Here is a 24,189-nt window from a genome sequence, read left to right on the forward strand (position 1 = left end):
AAATTTGGTTGGTGTGTCATTATGATGACATATTCATTTTCCCCTAGGCCTCCATATTAAAATGCAATTTTATAGATGGTATCATAAATTTTAAGAACTGTATATGGCATTGACATTTGCCTGAATGTTCTTAAAAATAATATGAAAGCAATAGGAAAAAGACGTCCAAGAAGAACAGAGCAGATGCATTTGCTCTATGTTCTACTGTAACATCACCAGATTTCAGTATTTATGGAACTTTTACAGCATCTGTCACTTTTAGAAATATCAATAGTTCAAATTACTTTTGATTAAGTACTTGAGAGTCACTTTGTTAAAAGAGAGATGTGCATGCAAACGTAGTTTAAATTCATTCAAATAAAACCCAGATGAAGTGTTGAGGTCACGTAGATAAAAATATTCACACAAAAAAACCAAAAAACAAACAAACAAAAAAAAAAAAAAAACCCACAAAAAAAAAAAACAAGGGAAAAGGGGGTGAAAAAGAGAGTTTTTGTGTCATAAAAGTGCATATTTGCAGAAATAAGGTGCATATTTTCCCCCATTAATTTTTAAAAGAATCTTCCATACTTAGAGCCTAGATCAGCAGAAGTCTCAGTTACTGAAAATTGCTATGTTTACAAATTTCCTTTTTAAACCGCTGTCCTGTAGAGTCTGATCTAAACAGAAAGAATGAGCACCTCAAGTGTGACCAGCCTCAATATGACTGATTTGTATTTTAAAAGTAATATGAGATTTTGGATCTCTCCTAATTTCAAGGCACAGTTTGACTATCTCAAACAGCAGGATCATCAGGGTCACTTTCCTCTGGCCAGAATAGAATAATTCAAAATTGTGTGCCATTTCTAACAAATCAGTGATTAAATGAAGTCCTCACTATTTCTTAGCTTAGCTTATGGATATGAACCTAGAAGGAGATGCTAAATCTTCAAGGTGATTCATTCAAAATACCTGAGGCCTTTTAGCATTTTGACTGGGCATATTTAACATAGAATAACTGAATTTATTGCTATACTAAAGTTGGGTTTTAAAGTTATATAAAAGGGAGAACAAAGAAAGTGATGGATGAGGTCACTTGCAAAAAAATCTCTCTCTAACCAGGGTTTGGAGAAAAAAATCCTTGAATTTGTATATGGGCTGGTTATAAAAATAAAGGATCAAGTTTGAAAAGTTAAATACTGGAAAAATTAAATACTGGATCATGGCATTACTTGGAACAGTTTCTTTGGGAGAATAAAACATAGTATTCTTGTTTGCATAATGATTATTTTTGGTAAGAGCATTTAAAATCCCACTGTCAGTGAACAGAAGAGGACTGACTGCCTTTGCCTCAGTTTCAGTAACACTCCTATACCTGATAGAAAGAATTGCTTATTATATATGAAACATATTTTAGTTCAGCTTTTTCACCCAGAGGAACACTAATGTTCCAGGAATCTCACTAAATTTCAAGACTGGGGTCTGGAGCCATTCTCCTAATTTTAGTTCTTGTTAAGAAAAAAATCCTCCATATTTTACTCTTCACTTTGTAACTGAGGCAGTTTGAAGATGCTCAATATTTCAATGCAATCTTGATATAGAAGACATGGCCACAGAAAACACTCAGCTAAAGAAATTTGGAACATAAATGTGCTCAAATCTAAAGAAAGCCCTGCCTGCAGTACCACTGTCACCTCCCTCCTGCAACTAAACTGAACACAGCAATAAATATGATGCTACTACACTTACATTAAAGATTTATCTACACATCTCCTATAGAAATTTGCATTCATTGAAGTAAAAAAAAAAAAAAAAAACAAAATAACAATCTCAACTCAAAGAAGCAGGAGAGGTTTTAGAAAAAAATTACATGGGCTTTTTGCCAAGAAGCAAAGGCATTCTGACAGGGAACTGGTATTAGTAGGTACAGATGGTGAAACAGCAGCAACACTCAATTCCTCTGTAGTAACAGTTGCCAGACTCACTGATTTCAGAATTTTTTTGCCTATTTTATGCAGTTGAATCTTTGCTAATTGCATTAAGCCTTAGACTTTTATATGAAATCTGTAATAAGTGATGGGTTTCCAAATAAAAACCACAAAGCTCTAACAACAACAAACAAAAAATCCCACTACAAATCAACAACAACAAAAAACCTCAATGACCCCAAAATAAAACAAAAACCCCAAAACCCAGTCTATGGATTTTGCAGTAAGTGTTGGTTTTGTTCCTTTTTTCCCCCCTCTCATGGGCAGGAATAACTCAGTTTTCCATTTTATAACAATGTTCTTGTTTCTTTCTGCCAGCTTTAAACTCTAGTAGTGATCTGCAATAAACAACATTCTGGCACAGCTTAATTTTCAGTCAAATCCCTCTAGGGAACAGAGTGATTTAAATGAAATGTGTATCCCATCCTGCTGCTTACTGTAATCTACTCAGACCAAATGGGGATAAGGAATACTTACTTTACACAAATTAAAATGAGATGTTTTGGCCAAATTTGAACTCCAATGGAGGCATTTGAAAACATTACCCATAATCTTACTTTAGTCTCCCAAGTCAAGCTAATAAAAACTTCAAACTTCTCCCATTTATCACTGCTCCAGTTTCTGCCTCCAAATCCATTTTGCTTAACACAGAATATTGTCAGTCTTATAAAAAACCTAAAAATTGAACTACAGGCTGGGTACTTGTTTGCAAGTTTTCTGAGGGAAACTAGGACTGACAAGTCACATTGTCAGTGTGACTGAGAGGCTGCAGCTGGGTCAGTGACACTTTCATAGAACAAAGTTTGTATGCACCCAAAGTGAATTCCCCCCAAAAGAAAAATCACCTGAAAACATGCAATACAAGAGGGAAAGGAAAAATTATTCAAAATAAACTCTTAAAAATGCATCCTGTTGTAAACAAAATATCTTGCACATAAAGTTTACAGAACTAGAAATAAAAACCCACTGATATGCTTCAGAGTGAAGGTACTCTGCTCTTGTCTTTCATGGCATTATGATTTTACAGATACTATGGAACTCTTCTCCATGCTTTGGCATTAAAAAGCTTTCAAGCCTCTGTGTTTATTTTAGATAGAAAGTATAGTCCCCAAGCAATTTTAAATGTTCAATAATAAAGAGAATTATTGGGGGAATGGAAGCAACATCTTTTGCTTGAAAAACAGGCTTTTCTCTGTTACAATTACTAAAAATGAACAACCCCAAAACTTGTTGATGATGTATTAGAGATAATAACATGTGATACCCTCTCAAAGTTAAAACCAAATTGCAAATAATTGTGAAAAATGAATAAATATCAGGATATCTACTAACCCAACACATTTTAGAGATGATGGAAAACTTCATGATGAAACTTTTTCTAACTCCAAGAGAATTCTAGAACTAACACGTCAACCTTCTTCCTTGTACAGTGAAAAATCTCAATTACATCTCCAGCACTTTGTAGGTAACTGCATTGCCATTACTTTATAAATGCTATTTTATGTTTTAACAGGAGTATGAAATGAAAGTTGAGATCTCATGAAATGTTATAGAGGAGTTCAATAATTTCTGAAGAATGCATCTTGTGGATTGGAGTCAGAAAGCTGTTTTCCTATTGACCTTCTAAAATCTTTTCTTATTAGTGGAAATATTCTGTGTTTGAGGAAATATTCTGTATTTGAAATTTCCCTTTTTTCTGGCACATTATTGTTCTTTCAGTATTGTATTCACTGCATTTTAAATAGTAGGTTAAATACAAGACAAAAAATTGATGGTTATTGCTTTTGCACTAAGTATCTAATTTTGTGAGATAAGAGACCTTGGATTCTGGCAAAATAAATCATAAGGTTTATCAAAATTCATTCCTTATTAAAGGTCAGTAACCATTGGGAAGTAGAAAAAACTGGTGAGATAAGCATCTGTACTTGAGTTAGGAACATCCAACAATTTCAAAATTACTTACTCTCATTTTGAAATCAGTGTGTTTTATCTCTATTCTGTAGCTGCCACACTTCACCTTTTAGTCTTTAGGTACTGTTATACTCTTGGCTGACAGACGGTAGAGATTTGTTATTCAATTTCTATGCTCTGAACAAATCGCATCTCTGATAATCTAGACAAACTCACCACATTGTATTCTGTTATAAATCAATCCTGTTATAGCACAGAATTTTCAAACATGAAGCCTGGGTGGAATATTTACACATCAGATACTCCTTTCTTATATTTCCTTTTCCTTATCATAATAATCTGATTTATGATGATAGAAAATTTTGTCTACCAAAAATCCTTTACAGATAATGATAATTTCCATAAAGTCAAACTCAAGAGCTCACAGGGAGGTTTGAGAGTCAATTAATAAAGGATCAAGTTCTTGGGGAGAGGAAGCATTAAATGCTCTCCACACTTAGCCATCCAATTATATTTTATAGGTGCAACTGCATCTTCCTCTCTCTTAAAAGATTTGATATCTACACGTCCAAACCCAAAAGAGAAAGTGAGAAACTCATAAACTGATTTTTAAAAATTAACAACATGTATAAACTACAACAATTTTACCTGCAACCACTGGAGATTTCCTGTCATCCAGAAGCTGAATAGCAGTACTGGCTGTCACCACATTGCTCTTGTTGGAAGTTTCTGTGGGGTGTATTAAGGGGGAGAAAACTGAAACAATCCATTGCAAAACAAGGAAATTTAGGGTTTTCCCCCCTGATTTTAGATAGCAGTCTATGTGGATATAGTATTCAGAAAATAAAACAGGCAACATCACATATGCACAGAACATACTGGCACTGATATTTTAAATTCTCCAGCATGCCAAAAACAAACTTAAAACACTGAAATGAGCCATCAGATTTTGCCTCCCCTGCTAAAAGGGGCAGTGAAGGTGACAACTGGCAGGGCTTCTCAAAAATATGGACATTGACTCTGCTGGACTTGTGCTGCTTAAAATACTTGTTAAAATGTAGTTCTACCTGTGCAAATGGTAAATGAAAAGTGTCACACCACACTTTGGGGATTCACTTGCAGACCCACGAAACACACCCGGGTCAAAGTAGCTGCAAATTTCAACGCCTATTTCAGATCAATATTTGAGATCAGCTACAAAGCCCACTCTGCACTGACACTCTTGGGATCCTTTCAGCATCATGCATGGTTCAGGATTCAAGGAATGACAAAATTACAGACCTGTGCTGAATGGGATTGAGTAGACAAAGCTCCCAGGTATTTGTTCAGCAGCTCTTCTGTACCAGAGTGGAAAATGATCAGCGTTAAAAATGTTCTCCTTATCTTCAGCTGTCAGGAAGTCTCTTGAGAAAAAAATAGAGAAAGAAAACAATTGTTTGTTGCATAGCACATAATGGTTTCTAGCTTTGAAAAAAGCTAGAAACAAAAAAAAAAAGCAGCAGTCTTTTACAAAAGAAAATGGTTTAGCACAATTTTTCTAATAATACTTGCTCAACAAAAGAGTTAAATTTAGTTACTGATAATTATTTGTGACACACAATAACTTTTATTGTGAAAGACATATAAAACACTAAAACCAGTACCTCTAAGTACCACTGAAATTGTTTTTAATTATTTGTGTAAATAAAAAATGCTTAAACTAAAAAGCCTTTTTCTTTCAGCACAATATAAGAACTGTAAGCTGCACAAGGTGGAAAAGGCACTGGAAATTTGCTAGTCTGTTACCACTGGTGATCACTCTTAGGTAGTGAAAAAAAGGTAATTTTACAGCCTATGTTCAAAATATAATGTAGGGGATGGTAGAGGACAACCAAGTACTTTATTCCTCAATAATTTCCACAAATTCTGTCTGTTGACAGAAGAAAATTTATGCCAAGAACAAGTATAATGTCCACTCCATTGTTCTGGTTTTCTGTTCTACAGTGACAAATTGTAGTGCTGTTGATGTCACCTACTTGTACAACAATATCTGTCCTCAGATAAGCCCACAGAACTTTATATTCAGTCAAGTTAGTTTATCAATAAATATCAAACACAGATTTTCTTTTATATGCATAATACCTCCACTAGATTATATCTTCTCCAAGGAAAATGGGAAACTCTTGTATGATGAGGTCTCCTGATTAGTCTTTCACCCAGTCCAATTCTGTCCCTTGGGTTTATTTCAATACCAAAAATATTTTCCACAACAATGATGCAAAATCCCTGAAAAAGCCTAGAGGTATTTGTTTTCAGGTGGTGTAGTAAAAGATGTAGCATGTTTGTAATTTCTCTGAAGAGAGATGTGAGGCTGCAGGTGTGTGTGCAGGGAAAGCAGATTTATAGGCTGCAGGTGTAAAATAGTTCATTGTTCTAAATGTTCCAGTCAAAGAACTAATTTAAGGGATCTTAGGATATCTCTCTAACTTGCTCTGTGTGAAGGATTAATAAAACAGACTATTTTTTTCCCTCTCTTTTCTCCCCTGGCTGCCAGGCAGAGTTTGTTACTCACTGGTTGGTCAGCTGCTCTGGCCCCACAAACAGGTTGATCCGAGAGAGCCCAGTGCGTGTCCCAAGGAAGGCAACTTCCACCCCCTTGTCAGAGTTCCTGAAACACAGCAGAGCCAAAGGCTGAGACAGTAAACAGACAGAGCTGCTTCCCTGCCACAGAAAGCACAAGTGTATATGTCTTTAAGATTATTCTATGCATAGTTCCCTTATTTATTGATTTATTTTTAAATACTGGTTTTAAGTTATAGCCATCTGGGTTTTGAATGGTATGCAGTGTAGAATTGCTATTTAGACTAAGAATCACTAAAAAAGCCAAACACAATACATTTTGTAGGATTTGTAGGAAGGGATTATATGGATAGAATAATAGAATAAAAAGGTGTGGCATAGCTACATACAAACTATTTAATAATCAGTGATACACAGTGATTCTGAGATGGGCAGGAGTTCCCAGTCCACTCAACATTTCCGTGCTATATTTATGCTTCAAGTCATAGCTGTGACTATTGTTTAGGTAAGCAAACATTTTAAAACAGGCAGCTGAGAGTTAGACTTAGCTGTCATCAGAACAGGCTTTAGCCTCTAAAACTTGGGAAAAAAACCATGGTCATGGCAGGCAGCTCAAACTGAACTCCTCTGCTGCACTGTTATCAGTACCAAGCTGTTTTAAAACCAATTCTTATATGGCTGCAAGAGCTTCAGTCCCATTACTACAAAACCAGGGACCAGAGGCATTTTCTCGTTTCATGAATGAGACAGAATGAAGAAAAGTCAGAATCTGAAAGGGCTTCAAAAGTCTCCTCCTGGCATCATTCCACAGCTGTCCTTGTGCTTTGGATCTGTTATTCCATTGTGTAGGATGACACCTTGCACCTCTCAATGACCACAGTTTATTAACATGCAACAATTTCTTATCTTTATCTTTCCAGAGAAGGCTGGATAGCTCTTTGATGAACCAGATCTTATCAGGTTGCTTTTATTTATTCATGTTGCTTTTATTTATACTGCACAGCAAAGTATTTTTTCATTCACCTTCTAGAAAATGGTTGAAATTGAGGAAAATTTTATCAGGATAATCTCCCAAATTGCCTTTCAACCACTGCATTTCATGCAAACTGCCAAGCTTAATACCTGTTTACTCCAATATGGATAAAACCTTGTTACTTAACACCTTAGTACATCATAGCACAAATAAATAAAGTAGAAGATATAAACTCTGAAAAGGACTGGCTAATCTCCTGACTCTTCCTAACAGGAACCTAGATCACAAGTAGTTCTGGAAAATAAACATATCAAGGATTAATGAAATTATTTTCCAGTGCAAGTTTTTCTATATATAATTTATTCTGAGGCAAAGTACCAATGGCATCAAAAATTTTGTTAAATTGTACATTAAATTTCCCAAGTGCCCTTTGTTAAAAACACACAGAAGTATAAGTTGCAATTAGGGTACAATTTCACCAGTTTTATTGTGGAAATTTCAGCTAATCATCATTACATACCCTGTAAGATAAACACTTCACATTGAACTCAAACTTGGTGGCATTTAGGATTCAAGAGTTAGTGTAATATTTTCATGGATATCAGGATTTGTAAGACATTCTACCAGTTCATTAACATAAATAATAAAAATACAGCCATGACTGATGAATAATGATGGACACAAATATAACTTACTCTGATTTATTCAATGCTAGACTGGTCCAATAAGCTTCAATTGGTGCACTCACAACAGCATCAAACAAAACTTCCTGGATCAATTCTTTATCACCTACCACAGAACAATAAAATCAGTAAATGTATGTGCATATAAAGACTTTTCTTAGATGACTAAACAATAGGGTTTTCTTACATTTCACCTTATCTGTGATAAGCTTTCCAACTTTTTCACTACAAAGGATTTACTACATAATATTACACTGTGTTTTACCACAATACAGTTTTTCACATATAATTTCATTGCATAAGTAACAATTTTAGGTCAAAACTCAATGACACTCCACTTCATGTAACTCATTCATGGTTATATTACCTAATGCTCATGTCTGCATGTGCCATAAGATTAAAACAAGTAGGCCTAGTAAGAGTCACAAAAGCTCTGCATTTCTGCAAACATACAGAATATGCACCATCTGATTTTTTCATTCTGCTTTGCAGTTCAGAAATGCTAATTACATATGCATCCTCCCTAAAGTACTAATGAAATATCAGGTATACTCTTTAGAGGCATGATCCAAGGATTGATTCCCATCTGTCCTGTTTAATTTATAAACCAGATGGGGTGATAATCTTGCAAAGTACAGCTACACCAGAACAGAAACTTGAATGTTTGGTACAGGCACATAGCTTACTGTAAAAGTTGAAAAATTGTATCATAATTAATACCAATAATAGTAATACATAATTAATTCTAATAAATAACAATATCTTTATTGATATCCTGAGAAAAGCTCAAAACCATATGAAATTGCAACATCAGCTAAGCAATCCTATCACTGGTTCAACTAAGTAGCTTTGCATTTTGTGGCAGGTTAAGTATGACAGCTTTTGGCTGGGATAAGCCTGCAAATCCACGTTTAACCAAGTACTTGCATTGGAGCAGGGGCTCCTTCACTGGTTGGACTAAGTAGATTTGCATTTTGTGGCAGGTTTGTTATGACAGTTTCTGGCTGGATAAAGCCTGCAAATCCACGTTTAACCCAGTACTTGCATTGGAGCAGGGGCTCCTTCCCTGTGAGGTAGCGTTTGATCGCTTCCAACTGAGTCATCTGCCGGTGCTCAGGGTGCAGGTCAGTGTTGCAGTAGGACCTGTGAACACGTTGTCAAAACAGTAAAAAGTTATTTGTACAAGCATAATCTTTCTTTGTCTTTGAACATAAAGAACTGTGCTCTGCAAGCACAAACAATATGAAACCAAGGAGGGTAACAGACACTAATTTCATGCTTTATTTAAGGCTTACCATTCGTCTGCTAAAGATACATCAGGGTGTTCTAAATCATGTAAACCTGTAACGGGAATAATAATGGGTTATTTAGGGAGAAGTCTGTGTAACAGATGGTTATTTGCATACACTCCATAATATAAACCCTTCTTGGAAAGTGCATTATTACCATAATGAAATAAATCACAGTAAACTATGTTCAAATGCACTTCAGGGTCTAACAAACCGGCAAAACTAGTTAAATCAAATCTAAAACTGAAAAGGTATGAAAAAAAAATTGTGCTGATATGTTTAACTTATGTGAGTTTTTCACATAATATATTTAAAGTTTAGAAGATAATTTGAGCAAAGGCAAATGCAAAATGGTAACAGACTCCTGTTCATACTCCCTTGTTCTCTTTGGCCAGTAAAATCCTTTATGCTAAAATACACACTTTTCATTTCATGTGAGCTGTTCTCCTCTCTTATAAAGAAAAAATTCATTGAGGACAATTCCCTCAAAACCTAAGCACACAGCCCATGAACACAATCACCAATTTATGGGATTGTTCAGAAAAGGTTTTTTGTACTAACAGGTCACACATACGCTTGTAAATAAGAACCATATCATTAGTTATATAGCACAATAAAAATGTACTTTGGTAATTTTAAAAAGTCTTAAACCATTTATCAATAGACAATAAGCAAATAGAGTTCAGAAGGCAGCATCTGGGTCTAGCCCCCTGGAGTACACAATGAACAAGGACAGAGCAACCATGACTAAGGAGGGCAGGGAAGCCAAAACTGAGCTGAAATTGTGGTCCCTGGGGAGGGCAGTGAGATGAAGTGAGAGAGAATCAGTGAAGGTAAGAGTGGGAACTGTTGTGGTTCTGTTAACACTTCTGGGGGTGCATCTGGGACTCAGACTGCCTGAGATGTGTGACTGGATTAAAGAACATTGATGACAGGGATGCTGGGAACAGTCTGGGGAGGGAGTAGCTCCAAGTCTCCTGTTTGTCTCCTTTGTAGCTGCTGTGCAGATACTCAAACTTCAAGGCACTTCTTTCACATCTCTCCTGAGAAGAACATATGTCCCAAAATACAGCCAAAGACCTGAAGAAATTAGCTGTCTTGCTTAACAACACTGATAAACAAGAATATTTGGAAATAAAGACTTCAGCATAAAATCTGAAAGTGTTCCTCTATTAAAACACTTTTTGCTCAGCAGCTTCTAAAATTTTCAACCTTCCCTCCAACACTCTGAAATTCCTCCACTCTCCTTCATCTTCAGATACCTTCTTGCCAAACAACTTTATGATTCACAGTTGACTCCTCCACTCATTTAGTTGGGGACTTATCAAAAAGCAAAACCAAGGAACAGTTTTTTCCCTGGGTACTTCTACTACTATCATAAACATGCAAATCCTTGTAGCTAATGCACATACCAGTTATAGCTCTGAAAGATTTCACAATGTATAGTCTGTGAACAAAACCAACAGCCATTACAGTGCTCTTAGTGGTTACTTCATTCAGAAAACACCACAAGTAATTAACACTGGGCTATGAGTTGTTCTCTGAAATACTGAGAGAAGAGGATGGAAAATGATCACATCTAAAGAAGATTCACAAACAGTCTGACTATGCCTGAAACCCTGTGAAGTAAAAGATCTTTAAGAAAAAAAAAAAGGCTAACACTCTTATGGAATCTGCAGACAAGGAACTACCAAATTAACAATAAAACTACTGTGCAAGCCACATGAGAAGTTAGGTACCTTACCTTCTTCTACAGTTACATTCCCTCTGAAGAAGTATTTTCCATGTCCTCTAGAGAGAGCCACACCTAAACTGTGCAGAGAAATAAAGCAGACCTTGAAATCTGTGAGACAAACAATAGCAGACATTCAGAGCTATTTTCATTTTTAACATTTCCAGCTCATGTACTATGATTAACTTAAAACTGTTTGTTTCCAAACCCTCACCAATTATATTTATTGTTCAATTAGTTGCTTCAATGATGTCTCAGTTCTGATGTGCCTGCAACAATTGGCTATATTTATGTGTGCTTAGAGGTGCAGTAAACCATTATTCCCTGGCAAACTAATAAATGAGCCCCTCTAAGCTCACTGCTGTTCACCCAGCATGAGATTTCTTCAGCTGAGCCTTGAACATGACCATGGCCTCACAATGAGGGAGACAATTTTTCGTAAATCAGACGAAGCTGTTGAGAAAGTGCAGAAGTGTGGGAATTGATGGTGCTACTGACAGGAAAAGAATTTCAAATGTGACAACAGCATCATGACTCCTTCTGGACTAATTTTTCTGTGTTTCATATTTTTAGCTAGCATAGCTCTTTTGTATTGACTTCAGCTTCATAAATTCTCAACAGTTACACACTGTGTTTTGGTCTGGTTTTCAGTCTACCATTTAAAACATCCAAGTTTAATGAAGTGGCTGGGGGATCCCATGCCTCTTGCTATTGAACACAAACACAGAATACCTTCTGGCATTCATTCATTGAAGGGGATTATCCTGAGCTAGGAATCTGCAGTAATCAGCAAGACTGCAAATGCATGGGCTAGTACTTGAAGTACATGGAAAGGCACCAAATCCAAGAGCACACAAACTGCAATCAACAGCTCAGTCTGGGAAAGGGCTGAACACTAAACATCTTTGACACTGCAGTGTGCAGTTGTCCCAAATCTACACAACAATCCAAAACGAGACACATACCATGTTGAAAAAGGAATTTTCTTAACTATATTTCTGTCCTTAGCACCATAACTCACACTACATGCATGTACATAGCTCAATTTCTGTTTACCTAATAGTGCAAGAGTGCCAGTGCCAAAGAAAAACAAACAAAAAAGAAATTCAAACAGCAATCAGAAAAAAACTGCACAACATGAAAACAAAACAAAAAACCCGCTGAGTATTATCACCCATCAGTAAATTTTAACATGCATTAGAGGTCAGAGGAATGTGCCTATAGTTTCTCTGTGTGGTAATGTAGCTCAAGTTATGTGAAACTCTTCCATTGAAGAAAATTTCATTTGAGTATCACAACTGCCAAACTCCTGCCTCAAGTGCCAAGTACAGTTAGGGCTCTTATGTTAGCAGATTATTTCTAGTTCAAATGTGAGCATTTTTGAAGTGACTACCTGTTTTTCCTTTCCTTTTTTTTTTCCCCTCCTAAAATACATGCAAAAATTACCAGCTTACTTGGTTTTAGTTATAGAAATCCGCTGAAGGTTGTTCAGAGAAAAAAACATCCAAACCTCAAATTGGAAGTGAAATACTATCTCGTTTTACATTACATTCTTGTTGTGGAAAAAAATAATAAAATGGGGCTCAAGATGTAGTTACTTAAATGGATTATAGTATTTATAGCTCTCCAAGTACTTGCGAAAGCCTTTCGTTCAACGTAAACCTCAACTGAATATTTTTTCAATGAAACGTAAGCCATGACAAACACTGGGACTTTGCCTGTGTGAGCTTGCACAAACTTTCCATCCCTGGAAAAGCTGAAAGGAATGCTGGTAGGCTCCTTTTCCTTGCTATTTTCAGCATTGTCCAGGGATATTTCATTGTCAGCCTGTGCTGATGAGCTTTTAATGAGTTCACAGGGTCTGTATAAGCACAAATTCAATGAGTTGGGTGAAGCGTCCATTTATTATGGCCGGCTCTACCTGAATGGAGTACCCTTGATGTCTGTATAATAGTAGTCATTTGTCATCACCAGGACCCGCTTCTAGATTCACAACAAGAAAGTCAGAAGGAGAGAGGGGAAGAAGTTAGTTTGCTGTAAGAAATGTATAAAAGATCAAGCGGTTAGTCACTGACATAATTAGAAGCAAAGTTTACATTCAGTGAGTGAAAAAAAAAATACTGCAGGGAGTCATATTTAAAGCCAACCTTAAAAATAATTTTAAAATTATCTGCTTGTGTTATATTTAGTTGGAATACTATTATAGATATTTTACCCCTTTGTCCACTGTCTTCTTCACTTCCATGGAGAATTTTCCTGTTTTCCGATTCACCATTGCATTTCGAAGCTGAAATGAAGAAACTGTGTGTCAACTCCTTTATTTACTTTTGCTGTAATCCTTTAAACTCTGAACTCTCCAGTACATTCATCTGGCCTAAGTAGCACTCAATTTTCTTCATTCCAATAATTCTACTACACACTGGAGAACCCATTTACAGATTTTATTAGTGACTGTATAGGCCAAGGCTCCTGCCATACTATTTCAAGCTGAAGTATAAAAGGCAGGAGTTCTCAGCATCCTTCATAGTAAAATACCTTTTTGTGTAGTAATCTGGATTTTATTTAGTATGAACAGTGTGACTACTATTCAGTATTTACTGCATGGCAAGGCAAGGACTAGATTCCTAGCTGGATTTAACTGGTTAGACCAGTGTTTAAATACATTAACATTGACACAGATAACAAGAAAATAAAAAAGAGTAAAAACCCCTTATCTTACACTATTTATTCTGCTTAAGAATCTATGTTGGGCTGCATCCTTAACTAGCACCAGAATCTTTATCCTAACTGCATCAAAAATTAGCACTAGGCCATGAAAAACAGAATGGCAGCCCATTGGATCAGTAACATGATCCAGGGGGAACACACAGCCAGAGTGCTTCTCAATTCCCTCTGGTTGTCCATTGGTGTCCAGGCACCCCTTGAAAGGTATTGAATTTTAGCTCTGTAGTGGAGTCCTAGGCCAGTCACAGATTTAACAATTGGCCTGGACCTCTCCACGTCTTCCAAAAGACATTTTAAATCCCCTTCAAAAATGTGTTTCATTGCTTTATAAGCCAAAAATTCAGAGAAGCTAGGGAAAACAGAAAACAAATGGAAAAGGCTTTATACACAATGATTTAGCTGCTGCTCTGCAAGTTCAATCTGTTACTTTTTAGATCACCACACAACCACACACACTTTTCCTGTAATTTTCTTTTTCTACATGAGCTACAGGCTCACAAATCTGGGAGCTGCCAAGTCCCTGGTCCACCATCCCTAAAACCTCTGCCCTTAGCACACCTTGATGCTCCCTGCCTTCCTCCCAAAGGACACACAGCCTCTCTCACAAATGAATGTGCCATGATGGTGAAAAGATTAAAAAAACCCAACAGCCATCCCCCAGACAAAATGACCATCAGTGTCCCCAAGGATGAGGACAGGGTCTCTGGGCTGAAACTGAGGAAAGACAAGACAGGTGTTTTGAGAAATCCTCAGCCTTCAGGTTTTGAATTTGCCTATTCATCAGTTCAGTTCAGGGAAGAAATTAAAAAGTTGCTGTTTAGCAGTTACAGCATGTATAAATGGAAACATTTAATTTGAACAGTCTTAGATTTACTAATGGAAGATTTATTTTGCTTTTTGTGGGAAAAAGCACCTATAGATCTTTCACAGCTGTAATTTTCATTACAATTTGAAAATTCCACTATTACAAATCAATTTAGCATTTAAAATGCAGGAAAATATTAGCAAAATGAGCATTTTTCTGTCTCTTCTATTGCATATCTCTCTAAACACAATTTTGGACATCATGTTCCTGCTGAATAAATATCTCCTGTTCTACAGTACCTCATGCCAGATTGAGCAATTCAGTTGAGTTTTAAAAAGAAATTGTGAAGACAAACGTCAATGTGGTCTGCAGGCTGAGTTAGTATGGAGGGGAAAGAAAGTCACCGAACTTGCCAGTGAAATATCTACTTTTATTCTCACAAACAAGTTGGGCATGGCCGACTTATCAAAAACTGCAAACTTTGCAGCTCTTTAAATTTAATTCTGGGGCATCTAGTTTTGAATTAACAGTCTTACTCCTCTGTCAGTGAGTGTAAAAGAATAATTTTTAGCTGGAGGCATATATATAATAAAGCATATATTTTACTGTAGATTTTTTTTAACAATACATAATAGGCAATTCTGGAAATAGTTTCCTATTTTAAGTTTTGTGGTTTTGGACTTGGAGAGCTGGTCTTAATTAACCATCTACTTTCTAACATTTACAGAACAGTTTCATTTATCTTTAACATGGTTTTCATTTTTCTCCTATTGGTGCCTGTCGTTGTCCAAGACCCATTCCTCCCACAAGCCTCAGGCAAGTCATAGATTTACTAAAAGGATCTCCAAACTCTCAGTAGTGTTTAAGATCAAGCCTGCATGTGGGATTTAGAGTTTTACTCTTCTCTTTTTTTTTTTTTTTTTTTTCCCTGCTCGCTGTGATTGCATTTCTTGGCTTTGTAATCTGGTTTCTCAGCTCTTCTGCAGTTTCATCTCCCTCCTCAAATGCATAAAATAAGCACTGCCTCAGCTGGCTTCAAGCCCCAAAACATTCATTCATGGTCTTTTTTTTTTATTTGGAAAAACAATTATTTCATTCAGCTAGAAATTATAACAGAAGAATTTTAGGTGAGTTAATGAGAAAAAGGTTTCTATCCAAATTGAAACTTCTCCTCTTTGGTACTGTATATTTGCAAACCTTGCAGGAAGACACTGTTAACTTAACAAGCTCATGCTAAAATCTCTGTTTCTAATAAAATGCCTTAACAGCAAGATAGCAGGTACTGTTAAACTGGAAAATGAGCTGATATATTTATGACAACAATATTTCACAGTGAAAAAAATTCTAACCTTAGTTTGGCCACCTTTTCCTCATTGGATCACTGAAGAAAACCCATGTCTTCACCTTTCAGAGTAATAGGCATTATTGCTCCTTCAGCAAAATATCTTTCAATCAATTCCTAACAACTCAGTTTCACTGCTGCAGTATGAGATCATTCTATATTCTTGGAAAACTATGTAACCATGAAATTAATGTGGCAAAAAGTAAGAAAATGTCTTAATCAGCTTCTACGTGAGTGTTTCATGGGAGAAAAATATACCAGTAGTAGTTTATGTTATTAAAAGCAGCTATATGAATACATGAATTCTTTGCCTCTGCAGTTGAATAAACAATGCTTTACTACTCAAGCTTGAAAAAAATCAAGAACATCAAATCCAAGGCCTTGGGTGAAGCATAGCCACGTGTACCTTGTTTCTGTGTTACAGTTAAAAACTCATTTTTAAGAAACATATTTTATAGGTAAAAGAAACATTCAGATGAAATGTATGTATATATTTTTCATCAAAATGTGAAATAAAATTTCTGCAGCCTTCAGATAGGACAAAGCTCAATTTTTAAAGAAATTTTCGGAAAAAGTGATGGCGTTTATGGGTCTCAATCAGAGAAAACTGAATCTGGACTTTCATGTGTACTCAGGTAGAATCTCAATTATAAATAAAAATTGACTTTCAATATCACAGAAATAGCGCAATGTCCCATTACCTGAATCACTGAACTTCTACTGAGATACAATTAAAAAATGGAAAATTAAGCAGAGGAAGTAATGGAAGAAATATGAAGGAAAAAAGAAAACAAATCAAGGAAAAATAACAGCAAGAAAAATCATGAAGGTTTAAAATCTGTAACTACAATAATAACATTTGAAAGGACAGAGAAGATTTTAAAGGTCATTAGCAGAGAAACTGATTGAATAACAAAGGATCAAAGTTAAGAGAAAAAGCAGGGTATAAACCGTGAGGCCAATGAGATTGGCTAGATTGCAGAAGGCTGCTACAATATATGAAAATCTTATGAGGAAACCTTAGATAGTGTGTGCATAGAAAATGACGCAAAACCATAAAAACATTGAAAAAGTTTGTGTGTGCACTCCAACACAAAACTGCAGCTTAGGAAGTGGAGTGGCCTCTGAGGAGAGGCTGAGGACAATCTATCACCTGGTGAAACAGACCTTGCCTGAAACACAGATGAACTGCTGCACTATTCACCAAGGGGGTGGAGAGAGCGGGGAATGCAAGATATATATTTTGTAAGGGAGAAGGAAAATACAGACTTCTGTCAGAACAGAGATCAAGAAATTAGGACATCTGAAGACTGACAAGACTCCAGGGGCTGCTGTACGTGATCCATCCCAGATTTCGGAAGGACATGACACAGTAAATATGGGAACCTTCAGTGGATGCATTCAAACCTCTCTGGAAAAGCGGAGGTACGAGGGACTTGAGAGGAGCTAGCACAGCACTGATATTTGAGAAGGGATCCAGGAGACATCTATGAAAAATACAGACATGCAGTCGTGACTTTGGCAGGGGGGACCTTCTGGGAAAAACTAAATTACGGGACAGAAAGGTGAACACCTGGAAAGTTACGATTTAATTAGGGACAGTCAGCACACATTCACACAAAACGGATCATGCCTAACAAATCAGATTTATGGAGGAAGTGACAGAAGGAACAGGCAAAGGTTAAGCCATGGACATAAGGAAAGCTTTTGATACAGTACTGCAGAAAAGGCCTAGCCTGAAAAGTAAGAAAGAATAAGATAAAGAGCAAACTACAGAGTAGATGGAGCCCTGAAAAATTAGGTTAATGGAAAGCATTGTGTGATAGACACAGAACTCCTGCTCCTGCAGCTACCCATGTGTCTGAAATTAGAGTTTGGAGTGAAACTCTGCTCTGCACATAAGTCAAAGAATCCAATTTTGTTTATTCATCTTCATACAGTAAGTAAAAACCTCCCATTACTTCCATTAAGGAAAAAAGGATCTCATGGAAAGAAGTTACGCTAATTTCTGAGTTTCATCAGTTGTCTGGGCCAGCCCTGAGGAGACATTCTATTCCTGTTTCTGGTGCTATATTCGCTATCCAGCACAAATACACAATGGGATGCGTGGAGACTGCAAGGGTGATGAGTTTTACCAAAAATACAAAGAGTCTGTGTTTGTGGTGTATGCATACATAAGGAAGAAGCAATGCAAAACAGTTATAAAATTCTGCATTAAATAAAAGGGTCTATTGTCCTTCCCTGCCAGAGAGCAGTCAGGTGGCCTCTCTAATGACTACTTACACAGTTTCCAGGTACAGTAGTGGGATGGAACAATATCTTCTGACAGGGTTTTAAAAGCCATCACTTACCACATCATCTCTGTCTTCCCACTCCACCTCAGAAAGATCCACACTGCTGTAGTTGGGCTTTCTTCGTTTCTTCCCCTCTTCATACTGGTACCAAAAAAGGTGGAATAATTAGCACATCCCATTTTATTTGCACAACAGAAGATTTTCACATCAGAAGATTAAAAAAAATTCTAAATGCATGCTGATGGTCTGCAATACATTTAGCAGAAGGTAGCTTGATTCCCACAAAGTGCACCATACTGCTGCATAAATGCTCCCTGTGAATGAAAAAACCTAAAACTCATGATTATTTGCATCATGTCTTGCCATGATGCAGAGCTTTTCTTGATGGACACACAGGGGGATCAAACTCAGCTGTTGTATGTTCTTCTCCCCAGATGGAAAATGCACGAGGCCTTGGATGTTGAAGTTTATGTTAAATATCTCCAACTGGCTCTTTCAGCTGTACAGGAAGTTATATTTACTGTAATCTTATCAACAAAATGTTTACCCATTTCACTTCAAACAAGATAAGATGCAAGTCTTTGGGAAGTATGGTGTTAGCATTTGCTGATATTCCATTTTATCTACAACTTCATGGGGAAAAGTAACACAGTAATAATGATAATGCAGGGGTTTTATCACTCCTCACTGCTACGCTGTAAATGGCACATTTAAAATAAACATTCTCGTGACAAATTAATTTGACACCGAGGTGTTTATAACGTGGGAAATTCTGCCCTCTGCTGAACATTCAAAATCAGCCTCTTAGTGCAACCACACAAACCTGGCCCAGGGGAAGAAAGAAGTACTTAGGAAGAATAAAGAATCTGACTGGATAAGTAAAATTAGGAGCCTACATTTGAAAAAAAAGAGTAAATATGGGAGAGGATTGGCATAATGTGAAATCTGGTCTTTTATCAGGAGAAACCACAAGTCTCTTTATGAGGTATGACAGGAGACATTGTGATGTGTGAAATATCCCCAAATTGCTTTTGTGACTCCTCAGCAGCACCACAGAAGGATTGAAGCTGTACCTGCAAGGCAATATATATGGTTGATTCTCCTCCCTCAGGCCAGGACCAGCTACACCATAAAGCAAACCTGTCAGTGTCTGAGACAAGCAATTCATCACCACAGCCAGCAGTGCAGGCACTTTCAATCACGTTCTGCAGATCACACAGAGACCAAGGGAAAGCCTTGCTCCCTGAGCTTTGAGAAGGTTGTTCCCATCCTTTCTCCTCTCTGAATTAAAAGTTCTCATCTAAATCCCACAGTTGCTTTTGTAGACCACAATACTTAAAAATGGGAACAACAAAAATCTTCCTGAACAGAAAACTTTTAAAAACATCAAATATAACATATTAACACAAAGGGATTTTGAGATTTAGCACTGTAAAGTTTCTCCCAGCATAGCCTTGACTGAGCTTCCTTAATTTTTGCTCATAAAAAATTGGATACTCCAGTTTTTCTTACAAACAGTTCTCTTAGGAAATTCTGTAGGATAAAATCCCAAGAATTCTCATTCTTTTGCATTAAAAATTCCCAGTAACTCTGTTGGTGTAAGTTCTGAGAAGGGATGCAGATGCAATTGAAAAGTGCTTTCCTTGCCTTCTGCTAAAACCCACTGTTCTTTTAACAAGGTTGTCTACTTCTTCTCTACTACTCTTCAACAGGTGGGTAGAGAGATGCAAAGAACTTCTGCTTTCAGCACGTGCTCATACTCCAGATTTTGAATTCAGGCAGCTCAGTCCTACAATTAATTTTTGCTCTGTAACAGCCCTGATAGCCAGAGAGATAACTATACCCAAAAACTGAAGTACAAAATTTGCAGCCAATATAATTAAATCTCACAAGAATAACATATGAGGGAATAACATCCCATTCATTACTAGGGCTTGATTTCTCTAGCTGGGATTTTTCAAGTCTTTCATTATGGCTACAGCTATATCAATATTATCTTTAATCTTCACAGGGAGTAACTACATCTATTCTCTGTGGCTGCACCAATTAACCAAATAAATCTTTGATCTGATCCAGTCATTCTAGAATAGAAATGGTTACAGTCAAGCTCTGAAATACTGAGGGCTGAACAGTGTTACAAAGACATGAGCTGGGATCATCTGAGTAGAGCAAACAGCTCCTGTACTGATTCCAATGTTTAATTACATCCTCCCTCACAGATGTTGGAGAGCTTCTGGGTTATACTGCATTCTCAGACAGAGAATGCAGATCCATATTTAGGACAAGAAAACTGGATCTTGTGTGTCTGACAGCAGAAGCAGGCTTCAAACCCAAGGCAAACCATTAGCATCATATTATGGGGCTTGTATTTATTTTAATCATATAGATTCCACGCATTGCACTCAGAGAGCAGAAACCAAAAGCAAACAAATGAAGATCTGGATAAAACATCCAAAGTTCTTCAGAAAAGAATCAGAAGCATTCATGTCTTAAAAATTCATAAAAGTAGACACAAAGCCAAAATCCCAATGGTCAAGCAAGAGTCAGGCTCTATAAGCATTCAAAGGAATTGCAAGTGCACTTAAATGCCTTTAGGACAGGAACTAATAATCCTCATGAAAATATCACCTTATTCCCAGCAGTAAATTTACACTATGCTTATGTAAACAGGGCATCAAACACCAATGCAGGCAGATCAGATATAAAATATTTCATAAATGTAATGCTGACAAGTCCATTCTCCTCTAGCTTCTTTCTGGTTTTATTGCTTAGCTAATTTCTTAGTACAAGTTATTCATGGACACTGAAGCAATTCCCCAGGTTTTAAAAATAGCATTCATCTAGATCTTCTTCTCTGGTAGCAAACCTAATCTAACCTTTTATCTCTGGGGCTCCTGGGTAAAGTATAAAATGCTGATTTAAGCCTGAAGCCAAACCCATCTGCAAGATTACCATAAAGCATTGAAAAAAATCATTAAGGGACACATTGGGAAAGATAGAAACTAGGAATTCTACCACATTACTCTGATTTAAGTACAGGAGAAAAAGAGCTAGATTTAAAATGTGTGCTGCTAATCTTTGGTTTATACAAAATATGAGGTGATATTATATAGCAGTTAAACCCCAGGGAGGGAAAAAAAGACACTGAAAAGTGTTAAATATCTGGAATGTCAAAGAAGAAACTTTTGGTTTGCTCAAAACTACAGCATGGTTCTAACTTATTGTTTGTGAGAAAAACTCATGATTTGCTTTTTCCATTACAATGAGCTTTATCATATCTTACTCAGTATCTTTTGTTTGAGACTGGGCCAGACTCTTACAGCATTGGATGATTCAAACAACGTGTGATGTGTGTTGCTAAAGACTCAACCACTTTTTCACCACCCTGTACACAACCATTTACATGTGCCATTATTAAACTCTTTGCTTTGATTTTCTTTATTTTTTTTTTGTTTTATTAACACAAGCAGTCCCAAACCATCTGCCTTGAATATGACCAGCCACGTGTTTGTAGAGTCAGAGTGCAGCAATCTGATCAAGGACAGAGCAAGCTCCATCTTAACAGCTGCAATCTTGGGTCCAAGGTGATTGGAATTTCTCAGACGTGCTCCATCTGGATAATGGGGAGGCGGAGAGAGGAAGTTGCTGTGATAGCAGGCTTGGAAGCATCACCAGACTTTAATGAACTTTCTAAGCCACAATGTGAAATCATCCATGAGAGAAGCACCTACTAAAAAACAAGCAAAACCTAGAGAGGTAAAATAATTTCACGGAATATCTCTCAATTGCCAAACTACTAATGTGTACAAAAGTAAGGAATTAAGTACTGAAAAAGTACTGAAAGTACTCCTCCAATTTTAAAACATAGCATCATTCAATAAAGTTTCAGCTTTTGGAATTAGCACTTTAAAATGTGGAAAATGTATTAATCTCATCAGGCTTTGAGAATGACCCCTTTTTCTTTTGTTTAGAGGAGACAAGCACATATACTTTGCTGAGGTTGAATTCTACATAATACAATTGTGCATAATATAATTATTTCTATAACTAATTTGCACTAAGCCATCCTACAAAGGTATTCTTATCTACAAAGTCTGATAGGAAATCTTGAATGAAAAAATATCAGAGGAAAAGCACAATTAACTAAAATTACACACTTTTCCATGCAGCTTTAAATAAACAGGCAGAGGTTGTAAGCACTGTCTTATTTGCAATTCCCTGGTCTGGGCAGTTTTTCAGCTCCTTCCTTCTCTCAGACTCTGCACACTAAATTTATTGTCTGGGGTACCTCTGACTGTCACAAAGCTGCAACTTTTGGGGTGGAAATTGCCTCAGACCTGACATCCCATGGTCAGTGCAACATCCAAGAGCTTCACCAGCCCTCCCAGCACGAGCTGCTGCTCTCTCCCACTGCTCCCACTGCGCAAGGGGAAAGTGTGATTTAAAAACAAACAAATGAAACACCAAAAACCCCAAACAAACAAACCAGCAATGGTAGTGAAAAATCCCCTTCCCTCCCTCACCTGCCTGTAACCTGACAATACAACATCACCCCCAGTGACTGAGCTTTCATTCTCCCTGTGCTATAAGCTCTAAACATTCTGCCTGGGCATACATCTTAAGCAGCATCTTAATCTAAATCACTGCTGCTTGCCCTTTAGGTCTTTATTTCATGTGGAATACTTTTTCCTCTGCTCACATGGTCCTGGTTTGTCATTTGTGATACTTTAATTTCACAGTTTCCATCCAGTCTGCAACTTCAAATGGTTTCTTAGTGATCTGCACTTAGCATTGAATCTGTAGAACACTAATAGTTGTTCAGTCAAAAATCAAAGTTTGTTTCAAACCTCACAAACACACAAACCTCCTTAGTTTAATATTAAAAAAGGTAATTGATTCTGTTAGGAAAATAGAAAAAACAACTTCCCTGTCCAAAGACAGATTTTCATGACCAGCCTATTATTTAAGATGTTAATCCAGAAGTTCCTAGGTTAGGGTTGGTAGTAAAAACCAGTGATTTTGGATTGATTCTCCATGCCAGATGGTAGTGAAAAATTGCTGCACTATAAAATTTGCACAAATACTGCAAAGAGAAGCTGAAAATAGGAGCCATGTAATTTGCTAGGGAAAAGAGAATAATTTAATTCTAAGTTTCCAGGCAGAGAAAAAGTAGGAGCTATTAGATGTGCCATGTACACAGGAGAACTCGCTAGCAAAACAATAGAAGAAAATAGTTTTTGTATTAACTATTAATATAAGACTCGTATTAACATGTATTAACCAACATGTATTAACTAACTCTGTCTACTCACTCTCCTAATATGTGTTTGCTTTTCAAACAGTGCAGTAATGTTTAAAATGATAAAACAATACATGGAAATACATATAGTGAATTAAAAGTCAACACAAAATACCAGCTTTAAGTCCCACACCTTGAGCCTGGCCAAGGAGTTTATCAGCTGAGCTCAGGTTCTCAGGTGGATTGCAGACAATTATCACAGAAACATGGATGTGATTTACTCCACTGCAGAAAACAACCCCTCTGTTTGGGATTTTATTTGCATTCTCGGGATTTATCATTCGGGATTATGTAAAACTGGCAGCTGCTTATAATTATTTGGGGTTCGAGTAGAAATAATTAAAAACATCTGCCTTTATCTTAATACTACCAGACTTAAACCCATGAGCTCAGTTATACCTAACTTCAAAGCTGAAAGCAAAGAATAAAAGAAAGCTTCGCATATTGCTAACAAATTTTCAGTGATTCATTTATATGTACAACCAGTTATTCAACAGCCTTCAAACCTTTAATTATCTTTTAAATATATGTAATTTTGCACTTCTAATTAGATAGCAATTTAATGCTCTCACAGGGATTCAGATGGGCTGTCTTTTTTGAAATGTAAACTC

General features: G+C 36.7%; 1 protein-coding gene across 1 annotated transcript in view; it reads right to left on the reverse strand.

Moving 5' to 3' along the window:
- Nucleotides 1-24,189, reverse strand: part of CACNA2D3 (calcium voltage-gated channel auxiliary subunit alpha2delta 3) — a 383,158-nt gene that overhangs the window by 73,827 nt on the left and 285,142 nt on the right. The window contains exons 18-27 of the mRNA XM_059480385.1: nt 18,337-18,420; nt 13,330-13,401; nt 13,036-13,097; nt 11,127-11,194; nt 9,389-9,434; nt 9,139-9,236; nt 8,106-8,199; nt 6,430-6,525; nt 5,160-5,281; nt 4,527-4,607 (exon numbers count right to left, since the gene is read on the reverse strand). Of these exons, the coding sequence (XP_059336368.1) occupies nt 4,527-4,607; nt 5,160-5,281; nt 6,430-6,525; nt 8,106-8,199; nt 9,139-9,236; nt 9,389-9,434; nt 11,127-11,194; nt 13,036-13,097; nt 13,330-13,401; nt 18,337-18,420 (823 nt within the window). The remainder of the gene's footprint in view (nt 1-4,526; nt 4,608-5,159; nt 5,282-6,429; nt 6,526-8,105; nt 8,200-9,138; nt 9,237-9,388; nt 9,435-11,126; nt 11,195-13,035; nt 13,098-13,329; nt 13,402-18,336; nt 18,421-24,189) is intronic.

Source organism: Ammospiza nelsoni, chromosome 11, assembly GCF_027579445.1.
Source record: "Ammospiza nelsoni isolate bAmmNel1 chromosome 11, bAmmNel1.pri, whole genome shotgun sequence".
NCBI lineage: Eukaryota > Metazoa > Chordata > Aves > Passeriformes > Passerellidae > Ammospiza > Ammospiza nelsoni.